Source organism: Callorhinus ursinus, unplaced genomic scaffold, assembly GCF_003265705.2.
Source record: "Callorhinus ursinus isolate GAN/ISIS: 27379988/994484 unplaced genomic scaffold, GSC_fseal_2.0 scaffold2, whole genome shotgun sequence".
In the NCBI taxonomy this organism is placed as follows: domain Eukaryota; kingdom Metazoa; phylum Chordata; class Mammalia; order Carnivora; family Otariidae; genus Callorhinus; species Callorhinus ursinus.
The window spans coordinates 48,534,679-48,549,663 of record NW_027397064.1 but is presented as its reverse complement, the minus strand read 5'-3'; the positions used below and the strand labels follow the sequence as shown (position 1 = coordinate 48,549,663).

The 14,985-nt window shown below is 33.2% G+C and overlaps 1 protein-coding gene across 5 annotated transcripts in view; it reads right to left on the bottom strand.

Annotated features, from left to right (window-relative positions):
* Positions 1–218: 218 nt before the first annotated feature.
* The window catches only part of NCKAP1 (NCK associated protein 1), a 102,806-nt gene continuing 88,039 nt past the window's right edge, over positions 219–14,985 (bottom strand). For 4 of the 5 annotated variants that reach the window (XM_025849027.2, XM_073881621.1, XM_073881612.1 and 1 more), the window contains 7 exons: positions 11,800–11,882; positions 11,312–11,392; positions 7,645–7,738; positions 5,752–5,868; positions 5,088–5,197; positions 4,644–4,733; positions 219–3,703 (listed from right to left, as the gene is read on the bottom strand). In XM_025849027.2, the coding sequence (XP_025704812.1) occupies positions 3,587–3,703; positions 4,644–4,733; positions 5,088–5,197; positions 5,752–5,868; positions 7,645–7,738; positions 11,312–11,392; positions 11,800–11,882 (692 nt within the window). In that variant the 3' untranslated portion in view covers positions 219–3,586. The remainder of the gene's footprint in view (positions 3,704–4,643; positions 4,734–5,087; positions 5,198–5,751; positions 5,869–7,644; positions 7,739–11,311; positions 11,393–11,799; positions 11,883–14,985) is intronic. The other variant, XM_073881624.1, reaches the window with a different exon arrangement.

Sequence of the window (14,985 nt, the reverse complement as noted above, 5' to 3'; positions counted from 1 at the left end):
TTCCTTTATATTTTTAGTAACAAAAAGGCCACTTTACCTTTGTTCACAATCATTTTGTAAAATGGGAAAACTTTCCATAAAATGAAGGCTGGGGTGAAATGAATGATAGAAACAATTTTATCAAGCACATTAAAATATAAATAGCTTTACAAATTAACTTTAGAGGGTGTAACTAAAAGACAAAGGTTAATATTAGTTATACTAATTTAGGAAGAAAGTGAAGTTCTTTTTGGTCTTTATTCTTTCTCTTTAAAAAAATGATGTACACCAGTCTATTAGTATGAAAGGCAAGGAAAGTCTTACAACTTTTTGCCTTCTGATTGGTAGATGTTTTTATTGACAACAGTTTTTAAAATGACATCTCTGAGGTATGAGGTTAAAAACTGCTATATACACAGTCTCCTGTATATAGTATCTAACACACAAACAGTATCTCTCTGAATTAGCTTAATATATAATTTATTTTATACCTATTTAATAGAATAAAGGAATTACAATCTTGGCATAATTTCAATTGATTCTTAAGTTCATGTATTTAAATTGGACATCTTTTCATTCTTTAACATATCCTTTTTATATGAAGCTATTCTTAACTTGGACTTGGAAATAAATGTCCTATACTTCTAAAACTCAATTAAAATTCAGTTATCAAAGTAGCTGTATCCTAACATTAATTACTATGCACTATTAATAGATTTTAATAGCCATATCACTACACTCAAGACTGTACAGGAGCTGTTTTCAACCCTAACTATACGCACTAGAATTTTTTTACATATGCCAATAAGTGTTCAATTAGTATCTTCAAATAAAAGCTTTTGAACACCACTTGAAAGTAACAAAAAGAATGAAAATAATTCATTAAAGAAATAAAAATAATTAACACAAAAAAGATATTTCACCTCCCTAATAAACAAAGATACACAAATTAAAACAAGATGTGTATCTCCCCTTTTAACAGGCAAAGATATGTATTGGCAGTAATAGAGGAAATTATATTCACACAATTGCAGGAGTAAAACTTATATAATCTTACTGGAAGGAATCTAATATTATATATCAAAGTTTAAAATGTGTACATGCTTCCACCAAGCAATCTTACTTGTGAGAAATTATCCTAAGGAGATAATAGGCCAAATTCATCAAGACATAGATACAAGATATTTAAAATGAAAAATAAGAAATTGCCTAAATGTTCACCAAATGAAATTACTAAATTAGTCATGGCATATATGGAGGCACTGAAAAAAAAAATCAAAGACCTCTTTCTATTGCTGAGTGAAATAGCATAGTATAGGCACGACATGATCGTACAGAAAATAATAAAAACAGTATGTTGTACTTTAAGTTTAGAATAAGAAACATTAAGACAAAAAAAAGGTTAAGACAAACAAAATGTTAGAAATAGTACTGTCAATTTACTTTTAATTCTCCAAGTTACCCTTGTCTTTTTTTTTTTTTCATAGAAAGATTGTCTGAGAAGAATAAGCAGACGCTACACCAGTCAGTCAGTCAGTCGGTCAGTCAGTCAGTTTGGGCATATGGTAAAAAAAACTGGGCAAGAAAAACTTCACATGACTATGAAGGAGCAATCTTTTCTTGGCCTGAACAGGGGTAAATAATGGCATATGGACATCCCTATGCCTTACCACATTTACCAATCCAAGTACACATATTCAAATGCCTACTTAACCTCTCAGGATATCCTTACCAATAAGTTACTATCACTCTAGGATGCTAATATTTCAAGACAAACATTTAATCTTAATTTCAACTGTTCACTGAGTCATCAGGCTATTTCAAGTCTATAAAGCCACTCCATTTAAAAATTCCTTCCCCTCTTTTTAAAAGATTTATTTTGAGAGGGAGAGAGAGCACATGCGTTCAAGGCGAGGGGCAAAGGCAGAGGGAGAGAATCTCAAGCAGACTCCCCGCTGAGCATGGAGCCTGATTTGGGGCTCAATCCCAGGACCTGGAGATCATGACCTGAGCCCAAATCAAGAGTCAGACATTTAACCAACTAAGCCACCCAGGCACCCCAGAAAATTCCTTCCCTTTTCAAAAATCCTCACTGAACTACTGAAAATTTCCAACAGATAGTGCTAACTATTCCTGCTTTAAGTATAGACTGGAAAAAAAAATCATATGCAAAATAGCAACACGATAATCTTCTGGCACCTCAATCTTTGTATCGGAACAAAGAAGAACATTATATAACAGTTCATAGTGGCTTTCTTTTCTCTTAACATTTTACTAGTGTGTACTTAAGAAGCTGTGAGCAAAAGCTCTATTTGATATCCAGATACAAAGCTGCTGAGAAATAGTCTTTATAATGCCAATTAAAAAACAAAACATCTGGTTAGTTTTTAAACAAAATGAGCTATTCTGCCCTCCATGCCAACCACTAAGCTTTCATTACTGACTGATGTAGTTCTCAGCAACATTTTACTAGTTCCATAATAATTCATTTTATTCCCATTCTTTCAAACAACTCTGTCCATTTGGTCGCATATACAATTGCAAGCTGATGGCATGGCACATGAGTTTCCTTTTAGTTCTTAACTCTTAAAAAAATGTTATGTAATTTTATTTTCCAATTTTATTTAAAATTTTTTTCCAGTGGAATGTTTTTCAAAATATTAATCAAATCTTGTGACAGCTGACCTGGTATCAAATGCTACACTTAGACATTCCTATATTTTAAACTAAATTGAAACTAAAATATTCATATTATTGAATAAATTTCTGGAGATCCAAAATTAAGGAAATAATTCAAAATGTGATACAGTCTAGTGTTTATTTTATGTTATGGCAGGTACACTTGAATTTCAAAAATTTAAAACATATAAAAAGTGGTTAGGGACTAACATGTGTATCAACAGTTGATAAATGTCTAAGACTGTTTATTATACAGCAGGGTACAATGGTAGTGCTAATGCCGGTAGGGCACCATGGAAGTTAGTCTAAAAATTATCACCAGGCTTTATACAAGCAACAACATATGCTGCTGTTTTAGAATTTCTGGACATAGTCTGCCTCTAATGCTAAGCAGTCCTTTAACATTTTTAATGTTATACAGTGTTACAGTGTTTAGTTTGGCAAATGTTTCAAAATAAAGTAGAAATGTATTCATAACATCACAGAAATGCACATCCAGTTTTGTTTTCAATAAGAACCATAGGTACAGATCATAACTCTTCCCTATATGAAATAATTTACACACAGATGAATGCTATATCACTATCTAAAATAATCACTAAATACAATTCTTTTTCAGAAATAAACAAGCAAAGGTTTTTTTTATTTTCAAATATCAAAAACATAGATAATGTATGTTTTTCAAACAATGATATTCTAAAATTATAGGAATAATTTTAGTGAATTCAGTGAATGTGAAACCTAAATCAACCAAGTATACTGTAGTAGAACCATATTAAATGAAACCAATGATCAGAAAATACAACCGTATGAAAGAAATTTATAATCCACAAAACTATTTTTCAGGCCTTAAGGTAAAATAGTTCCACAGTTTACAGGTAAAACCAGAGCAACAAAAATGCGTGCTTGTCTTCAGTAAGTAGATATTTTATGCAGAAGATGTAACACTTTGCTTGTAGACAGCATGGTATGCATTTCTCAGCAAGACATAAGGAAAACAAGATTCCAAAAGATCCATTGTCAGGAATGGGGATTCCTGCACAATCTGAAAAGTAGCAAAAATGCATCAGAGAATTGAAGTTATTTTAATGGGAACATTTACAGCCAGTAAATCATAATTTCTATAGTGTTCTTAATTAGAAAATTATTTTCCTTTTACTTTAGAATCTGAAATATAAATGTGCCAGTGTTTTGCTATCAAAATGTTTAAAATTACCACTTTTCAATTAAGTCTATTAATCATAGGAACAGATTGAGCACTTTCATTTGCCCTCAACTGTATACTAGACATATAAGAGAATATAAACATATTTAAAATATGGTCCATACCATCAAGTTCCCAAGACTAAGCCAAAAAACCAAATCAAACATAAGACCAACTGTAATTAAGTGGAAAGCTAGAGGAGTTCAAAAGGGATGAAAGATTAATGTGGGCCAGAGTAATCAGGAAAGTCTATCTAGAAAAAGATTTTAGCTATGGGGTACGCCGAATCATAGAACAGATATAGATCTCTGCAGGAAAAGGAAATTAATGCTAAGTGAGAAGAGCCACAGTGTAGAAACAAGGATAGCTGGTTCAGATAGTGAAGAGAAAGAGCTGACTAGGCACCGAGAATCACAGGAAATTATATTAGATGGGTGGGAAAGAGAATGTAGAAAATTCAGAAAATTGGAAGAGTTGAAATTGACACACTTGGAAAATATAAGGCCTTAAATGTTTCCCACCAGTTGAAAAACTATTCATAAAATAGGTAATACTAATCTTTTATTCTGTTGTTTTCTGGTATGATTACCATATGGTAAAATAAAACTAATGTTAATCTTTCCAGTGATACTTAGACAGTGTGTGGCTTGAGTGGACTGAACAGAAGGGATCAAAAAAGTACTTCAGCTCATATTATTATTTAATCACTAAATGCCAAGAAAAGACTATCAGGAATGCCTGGCACTTTTTTCTTGTTAATAAAAAATAAAATGAGACTTACCATATCTAGCAGTAAATAAACAGATTCTCTATTTCTTGTTGTTGTTTTATCAGTCTCCTGGCCAATTTTCAGTAGACTGGAAGATGCAAGCTTAAAAGTATATAAACATTTTAAGAACGTTTTAATGAAATGTTCACTCACAAGTTACTTATTTTCAGTATGCTTCAACTTATAATATATTTCAATCATTCAGTGCCTATATATAAGATAATGGGCAAAATTCTAGGCAGTCCAAGTATCAGCTTAGAAAAAAAGGTCATATTGCAGAGTTCTAGAAATGAGAGATTTCTAAGGGAAAAAAATGCTAACCAGCTCCTTGATTTTAATGCCTGCCTTCACCTGGTCCTCCTTCCAGGGGGAAAAAAAGGAGAATTTATTCTGTTTAGTTATCATTTTTATTTTCCTTATAAAACATCATGAGTTCTGCTATTTGGTTATGCCTACCGCCAGAAATTCTTTAAGACGGTCTTCAATGCTTCCTTTGTGAATTGTAAACAAAGCTGCAGCAATCTGGTTGATGGCCTTGGCCAAGCAATGTATGTTGTTGCAGTGCCCTGAGAAAAGTGCAAGTAGGGTTTATGGTTTCTGCATGACCCCAAAATTTCAAATACATAAACAGCAAATCTTTAATCACTTCACAATCTACATAGTGACATTATTAAGAGTTGGGCGATTGCCTGCCTTGCTCTCCTTTCATTTTTATGAGGACTAGTGCTTTTAAAAAATACTATAGCAAAAAAGCAACAAATGATGATGTCTGTATTAAACAGGCAAATTTTCAAAAAATACCCAAGAGAAATCTGAAACTCAAAAAAGATGTTTTTAGCTGCTTTACAAACATTTCGTCATTTGATCTTTAGAACTGAATACTCCTTCATCTTCCCCTGCCACACACACTCAGGCACCCAAAAGCTCACACATACATGTTTCATGAATCAGGAAACTGGGGCTTTGAAAAAGAAAAATCAACTATTCAAGGTTGTAAAGCTAGTAAGTGACTAGTAGGTTAACCCATGTTCTATTATAAATGAACATTAATTACTTGAAAAGCATCTATTATATCAAAACTCATGACTTTTTCATTGCCAAAGCAATTTTAAACCATTACCTTCTATAGCAGGGCTATACTGAGACATGACGTTACTAGCCAATGTTGGCAAAGAAACTGCCACAAAGACCATAAGGAGGCAGGCAATTTTATATTCTTCTTCTGGACTTATGTTTTCTAAGGGAGAAAATTCAAAATAAAACTAAGTTATTTCTTCAAGATTAGTTAAGAGTTATCAATCTAAACCAGAAAATGCAAATTTCAATTTTTGTATAAGGTATATTACTGAGCTTCTACAGAACTAATTGCAACTTTGTTATAAGTGATATAGAAGTAACATACATTATTGGCTATTATCAACTACCCAATCATTTTTCAAGGACCTCTAAAAAAACAGTAAGGCAAAAAAATTATTTTTAATTTTAAGATTATAAGGCAAAAAAAAATATGATTAGGATAAGTGGAATCCTAAAATTTCCTAACTGAAAACTGATAAATTATTATTTGATAAGAATATTCTGTGTACTACAGTTTAGAAAATTTATTATCTCATAAATTACTCTGTAAAATCATCCAAAAAAACCTTAATTTTTTTCTAAAAAATGTGATTTGAAGTTTATTGTTAGTATTTAAAAGATATAAATATGGAAAGTGGACTAGATTTCCAACCTATCCATTTTAGAAGACAGAAGGAACCAGTCATAAATGAAAATAACTAGCACTGCCCTAAGTCTTTTAAGACATAATCCTTTCTGAAATATTTATTATAATGTATACTAAAATTATAGGTTACCCAAGGCACTTGAATCTGGTACCTGGGAAATTCTAGTTATTCTACTATTCACCCCACCACATATATGTAAGAATTGAACGTAAGAGCCAGAATGTTTTAAAAATCTGGCTATGAAAAATATAGCTGTAGCCAAATGAGTAACAGTGGCAATTACCCACGTGAATATAATTAACATATTGCATGAATGATGAAACAAAAAGCAATGTTAAATAAAAAAGAACTGATGAACCCAGCCAAACATGCTAGGTACAAGGGGATAGATGGTCATTTTAGTATCAGAAACAGGTAAAATGTTATTTACTTTGTAGACAAATCTAGAAATATCTAGAGCATTCTGGGTACTACATTTCAAAGAGCTGGTTTTAAAATCTTTTAAATGTTTAATACAACACAATGATGCACTGACTCCACAGTAAATGGCTCTAATCCAGTGAAAATAGAACACCCTTTTCCAGATACCCATTTTGCTACCTACTGGACCATCTCCATCAGTATACAAATTCTGTGACTCTCTCACCTGAAAAAAATCCTTCTCTTGATTTTATTCCTGCCTCTAGCTACTGTAATTTCATTTCTTTGTTCCCCTTTACAGTAAAACTCTGATAGAGTTGTTTTATACTTATTTCCAATTCCTCTTCTCCTATTCTCTCGTAAGCCCTTTCTACTCAGCCTTTTGCTCCAAAAATTCCACTGCCACTGCTCTTAGCAGCATTACCCATTAATCTACGTAGTAGATCAATCCCTCTCCACTTTGGCTGGAAGTTCCTCTTTCCTAGTTTTTCTTCTCCATCATCCATCCTTCTTTCTCAGTTTCTTTTTGGTAGTTCCTCCTCTTCTCCCTGAGTTCTTAAATTTGAAAGTGTCCTAAGGCTCAGACCCTGATCCTCTTTCTTCTGCATCTATGTTAACTAACCTTAGAAATTCCATCTAGTCTTACGGTTTAAATATTGTCTGTATGATGACTGCACTATAACATAAGCTCCAGATGACAGGGATTTCTGTCGTTTCTGCATTGCTATATTCCAACTACCAAAAAAAAAAAAAAAAAAAAAAGCAAGTTGGACATTAAGCAGGCATTTGAATAATAAGTTCCACACCTGTATCTGTGTTTCCCTGGTAATTTTAACTAAGACTAATACATATTTGCTAATGCATTTTACCTGATTTTTGTGAGGAGAGAGCTACCACCAAGGCAGGATCAATCTCACAAGGTAATCCAGCAGCTGATGATAACTCATACACATTCATTGCAACCTGATGGAATATATAAGAATTACAGAGTAAGAAATATTTTAGCAAATTTCTAAGAAATCTCACTTTAGTAAGAAAGACAAACTTTTTAAATTAGAATCTACCTATAACAACACTAGAGAATTTCAAAACTTGGCTGAAACAGAACTATAGCACAACTATCCTACAATGAAAAACTGAGTTATTACTTCACGATGTGCTGCTTATTAGAACTTATTTTAGGCCAAAAAAAATTTGTATATTCTCTGCGGCAAATGCCAATAAAATCATGCTAACATTACTTTTCTTGGAAGCATGGATATAAAATATCAAGCCAAAAGAGATGAATAAATGAACAAAAGTAAATCAAAATTGCTGAACTTATATTTACATTCATATTTATTTAATGAAAAATTGTGGTGGTTCAATGACTCATATCATAGCTATAAATATGGTAAATTACTTATCATAATAGATTTTTTTTTAAAGCAAGCTCTGTGCTCAACATGGGCCTTGAACTCACAATCCAGAGATCAAGAGTCACATGCCCTACTGACTGAGCCATCAAGGTGCCCCATAATAGATTTTTAAGGAGTACAGATTTAAAGCCTGATAAAGGAATTTCTAATGACTAAAATAATTCTTTTTGGCATTACATATGGATTTCAAGTATTTATGATATTCTGACTGCTCAATACCTCAGTTAAAAACCACCTACATAGTTGGTTACTTTTGATATTGCTACCAAAAAAAACTCAGTATAAAATATGAGTAAAACTGTGTATCTAAAAATAAATGGAAATTGCCATGGATTAAGCTCTAGAAAAACATTTTTTGGGGGGACGCCTGGGTGGCTCAGTCGGTTAAGCATCAAACTCTTGATTTCGGCTCAGGTCATGATCTCAGGGTCGTGAGACCAAGCCCCACAGTCAGCAGCAAGTCTGCTTGTGATTCTCTCTCTCCCCCTTTGCTCCTCCCTCTGCTCATGCACATACTCTTTCAAATAAATCTTTAAAAAAAAAAAAAGGAAAAACATTTTTTTTGTGATCCATTACTCCACACACAAAAATGAACTCAAAATGGTCATAAACCTAAGAGCTAAAATTATAAAATTATTAGAACAATATGCAAGTATAAATCTTTATGACTTGGGTAAGGCAATGGTTTCTTAGGGCATCAAAAGGAGCGGCAACCGAAGAAAAAAATAGACTAACTGGACTTCATCAAAACTAAAAATTTTTGTGCCACAGAGGACATTATTATGAAAATGAAAAAACCACCCACAGAATAAGAGAGATTTCCAAATTATATATCTGTTAATGGACTTGTATCCAGAATACATAATGAACTCTTACAACTCAAAATTAAAAAGGCAAATAATCCAAATAAGCAAAGGATATGAATAGGTATTTTTCCAAAGAAGATACACAAATAGTCAATAAGCACATGAAAACGTATTCAACATTATTTCAGAAAAATGTATAACAAAACAATGAGATACCGTTTCATACACACTAGCATGGCTATAATTAAGAAGACAAGAACAAATATTGACAGGATATGGAGAAACTGAAACCTTCATACATTGCTGCTGGGAATGCAAAATGGTACAACTACTTCGAAAACAATTTGGCAGTTTCTCAAAAGGTTAAACATAGAGTTTCCATATGACCTGTGCCCATGAGCAGTTATTCCAGAATTCTTCCCAGTCTCCAGCCCTAGGCAACCACTAATCTACCTTCTGTCTCTGTAAGTTTACCCTATTCTTTTTTTTTTTTTTAAGATTTATCTACTTATTTATTTTAGAGAGAGAAAACATGCATGCATGCACGTGTAGGGGGAGGGGCAGAGGGAGAGAATCCTCAAGCAGACTCTCCTCTGAGCGCTACTCAGATGGTTGCTGAGAGTAGTTATTATTGCTACCATACAGCAATTCGACTCCTGGCATATATCAAAGAGAAAGGAAAGCATATGTCCACACCAAAACTGTATATGGATATCCATGGTAGCATTATTTATAACAGCCAAAAAATGAAAACCTAAATGTCCATCAACTGATGAAAGGATAAATAAAATGTGGTATATCCATATAATGGAATACTAATCAGCAATAAAAAATGAAGTACTGATACATGCTACAACATGAATAAACCTTGAAAACATTATGCTAAGTAAAAGAAGCCAGTACCAAAAGCCTACATATTCTTATGATTCATATTAAGTGTCAAGAATAGGCAAACTTGGGGCACTTGGATGGCTCACTGTGTTGAGCACCTGACTCTTGGTTTCAGCTCAGGTCTTCAAAATGTTTACAATCTAGTATAAATTTAAGAGAAAAAAACACGATTATAATACAAGGCAGAACATATTTAACTCCACAATGGATAAACAAAAAGTTTTCGGATAACAAGAAGGAAAAAGAAATTCTTTATTGCCTAGGAATCAAGGAATATTTCTTAGAATACAGCAATTAAATCAGACCTTAAAAGATAAGCAGGACTTCAAAAGGCAGAAAACAGAAAAGCGCAGGATTTTCAGGTAGAACAAATTAGACAGATGTGAGAATGCACACGGGAAGAACTAGTTACCTCATGGGATACATATGAAGAGAAGGGTAGAGTAAGAAAGGGAAGAGCATGGGAGAAGGATGGAAAAGCCATGGAAGATAAGCATCAGAGTGTGAGTAGCATCAATCCGAGAAAAAAAAAAACTTGAGTGTCACACAAAAGAGTTTAGACATAACTTTTTTGAGACAGTGCGTTTTAAAACATGTGAAATAGAAAATAATCTTTCCAAGACACATGAAAGCTTAGAAAACATACATATGAGATCACTCAGTGGATGTGTAACCACTGGTTAATTACTGCTGGGGTTAGATAAGTGAATTGGATTTCATGATCAAAAAATTTTCAAAACAAAAATTGTAAACTCACATATGGCTACTAATACTCTATCTTATATTTCTAAAAACAGGGTATTAAAATTTTTTAAAATTATATCCTATAAATGACATCCTCTTACAAGACTTTTTTAACATCAATTTAAAAAAACTGATTGAGGGGCGCCTGCGTGGCTCAGTCATTAAGCATCTGCCTTCAGCTCAGGTCATGATCCCAGGGTCCTGTCATGGAGTCCCGCATCAGGCTCCCTGCTCTGCGGGAGGCCTGCTTCTCCCTCTCCCACTCCCCCTGCTTGTGTTCCCTCTCTCATTGTGTCTCTGTCAGATAAATAAATAAAATCTAAAAATAAAAATAAAAATAAAAAAACTGACTGAATTTTACTACAACAACTCTTATTTTACTGGCTTGTCTTTCTAATTCTGCTTATGACCAGGTATGGACAGCTATCAGTGTAAGAAAAGATCAATACCAACCCATTTTACATTGCTATGGGTGATTAAGGAAGATTAACTTTCAAAATGCCTATGTAGCATTTTGGTGCTGAGCTCTCAAAGATGTATTTTCAAAGGTAAGCATGCTAACTGATCACTCTAAAATAAAAACTTTACAGTAGTTTAGAATTTTTTAAATTTTATTTCATATGTAACTCAAATATTTCATTTTAGAAACTGTAAAATCCAAATAGAAGCTTTATTACCTTCATATCAGTTTCCCTTGGAATATGATCCTTGAAATCTTCAATTGAACTTACAAGAAAAGGAATGTGGTAAGATAGGACCTAGGCAGGGCAACAAATAAAAATGCAGAGTCATTTTTAAATGGTGAACCACAAATTTAAATATTACCATTCAATTACTTCTAGTTTTCATAAAAATTATTTTACCTTTTCTATTTTCATATGATTTTCTAAAGTACTAAGAATAGTACTTAGAATGCCAAACTGAACATAGCCAAAATAGAAAATGCTTCAATGAAAAGAAAGTTGAAAAAGTAGTACAATATCCAGGCAAGCTATATCTCCCCCCAATTTCAATGTCAAAATAAAAAATAAGTTTAAATAGCTCTAATTTCTATATATTTGATTTTATATAACTATGAAAACTGGAATTTTAAGTAACTTTTAATTTCTCGGAAATTAAAAGGGATTATTTAACTATAGGATATGTACTTAAAATGGTTTCTTACATCTCTAAGTGCTTCTTGTGCCAATGATCGGAAGGATAAAATTACACCAATTATTGTCATCCTCTTCAAGACACTGTCAACAGCTAAATTGGAAGAAAAGAGAGAAGAGTCTGAATTCAATTCTTTAACTTCGTGAAGAAAACTTAGTCATAAAATTCCCATGATAAAAGATACAACAGCAATTTGATTACAACAAAGGATTAAAGATGGAAAGGTACTGAAAGCTGATATTAAAAGTAAGGAAATTACAGTTTACTTCATATGGAGTAGAAACTATTCTTTAAAATGGTTTAGATGGTTCACCAGAATCTTGAAATAATCACAAAGTAGCCACCTGTACAATCCTCTCAGAAATGGCAGAAGTAGGAGGAAGGAGAGAAAGACTAGGGGAGAAAGAGGAGTTGTCAGAGTGGACAGGAGTTAAATCCTCAAATGGTCTCAGAACTTGGAGATGCTAAACTCTTAAACTGTTGAGGTCTGGAGAGTCAAGAAACAAAAAAATGACTATTGAGATCACAAGCAGTTTTAAGCAAGACCAGGTTGCTGAAGACTAAATGGATTTGATCATTTACATTTTAGTTAGAAAGCATTATTCTGAAAATTACTATATATTCAATATTAAAAATTAACAAAATCAAGGGAGATTAGAATTGGAAGGATCAATACCTTTATATTTTAAAAAGCCAACATTTGTTGAATTACTCTTGATATACAAGGCATAGTACTGTGTAAATAAGAACACAAATATAAACAGAATAATAATCTAGACCATAACTAACACTCTAAATGGACTGTCAAGAAAATTAAGAAAATACGACCCTATTTATGTGAGACAAAAAGATACACAACTGACCCATGAACAACACGTTTGAATTGTGCAGGTCCACTTACACATGGATTTTTTTTTTTTTTGGGTAAATACAGTAAATATATTTTCTCTTCCTTGTAATTTTCTTAATATTTTTTCTCTTGCTTACTTTATTATAAGAATACAGTATATAATACATATAACATACAAAATATGTTAACTATTTTACCAGCAAGGCTTAGGTGAACAGTAAGCTACTAGCAGTTAAGTTTTTGGGGAGTCAAAAATTACATGTAGATTTTTGACTGCACAGGAAGTCAGCACCCCTAAACCCCACGTTGTTCAAGAGTCAACAGTATATACATACATATATTTGTACATATATAGCAAATTTCTAGAAAGATGTATAGAAAACCATTAACCATAGTTACCTTTGAGGAGTACAAATGGAGAGTTGTTTTGACTTTCTACCTCCTGTGTGGTTTGCTTAAACCTTGACCATAGCATCTTTTATTAAAACATACTAACAGCCATAATATAAACCAAAATGTGATGAGACTTAAAACAGTAGTGTTAACAAAATGAGGTAAGGTATTATGTTATATGTAATACCTTCCACATGAGCAGGAACCAGTCTAATCAACCAATCTTTCTCTAGCACTCGATAGAGTGCCTGAGACCCAGAAGACTAGAAGATGTTCAATGAAATGGTTATTCAAGAAATGAGACTATGTTACCATCCAGAAAAGGAGAGAAGAAAGAAGGGTGAAAGGAAAAATTTCTCTGGGAAAATATCATCCAAGTTGGTCATAAAAGAGAAGACAAAAAGCATTCCAGGCCAGGGAACAAAACAAAAGGAAATCTAGACAAAGGAATGGCAGAGAATAAGGTGAATAATCAGAAAATAAGTAGTGTGATATAATCATATATTTTTTAAGGGATGATATCCAGAATTTAATCAAATAATCCTGCCAGAAGTATATCCTACAACCTTCTCTTGAATATACATAACAACAACAAAGTTCTGAGAAACTTCATGGTAAGAAATGTTGTTTAACTTATCATTAATGGATTATTTGCCATACCTTTTTAAGCACTGGCACCTCCTCTAATTCCCCATAATTTCCATTAACATCCTGCTATGGGCTGAATGTTTATTTCCTTATAAAATTCATGTATTAAAAACTTAAGCCCCAAAAGCTGATGGTATTAGGAGGTGGGGCCTTTGAAAGGTGCTCAAGCCATGACGGTGAAGTCTCATGAATTTGATTACTGCCTTATAGAGGCTTCAGAGAGAACCCTATCCCTTTCAGTCATGTGAAAATACAATGACAAGTCTGACCCTGAAGAGGGCCCTCACCCAACCATGCCAGCACCATGATCGTTCTTGACCTTCCAGCCTCTAGACCGATGAGAAATAAATTTCTGTTGTTTATATACTACCCAATCTGTGATATTTTGTTGTAGCAGCCCAAACAGACTAAGGCACATCCCAAGGAACTAACACTAGAGCAGAACTATGTGGATCTCAGGACAGGCAAGCAAAAAGTTGTGAAGGAAAAGAGTGGAAACAATGGCTGGATATGAGGCTATCCAAATAATGGCTTTTGAATGCCATGCTAAGGAGTTTTAGACTATCCTCTAAGCAATTAGGAGGTAGTTCAGTGTTTTTTAAATATAAAGAGTGATATGAAAAGAAATCTTTAGAAATATAACTCTGAATGTGGGAGATGGGTTAGAAAGTGAAGACTGAACACGTTAGGAAGCCAAGATTGTAGTTCACGAAATAATGACAAAGCCTTAAATGAGAACCATGGGAAGAAAAGGAATAGATTTAGGCATCACAGTTAAGAGGTGGGATCTGCAGCAGGAGTTACAAGCTCAATATCTATAGCAGGTAACATAAAGTAGTGAAGTAAACTAAGTGAAAGACAGAATAGTGAGGGGAAAAACTGGAGAAAAACATTTCTAAAAGAGGCAACTGCTACTAAGCTCCAGCCAATCACTGCCATGTGGCAAAATACTGCCCAGGATTTGGGGGGAAAGAGAGCCAAAAGTTTGGATATTTATGCAAAATCTTGCATTTTTAAAATAATGATCAAAAAACATTTTTTTTTAATTTAATGTAGCATAGAGCAAAAAAATTATGTCTTTGGGCCAAACATGACCCACCAATTTGCAAACTCTGATCTGGAAGACACAGCTACTAGATATAGAATGGATTATGATGACAGGAAAAGTCAGATAACATACCCAAGTTTCTCTTTGAGAATCACTGGGTGAATGGCATGGGAGGTAATATAATGGTCAATAACAGAAGAACATCAGGCTTTTTCTCCCCACCCATTTATACCTCCCATCAGGAGAATATCCTTCCT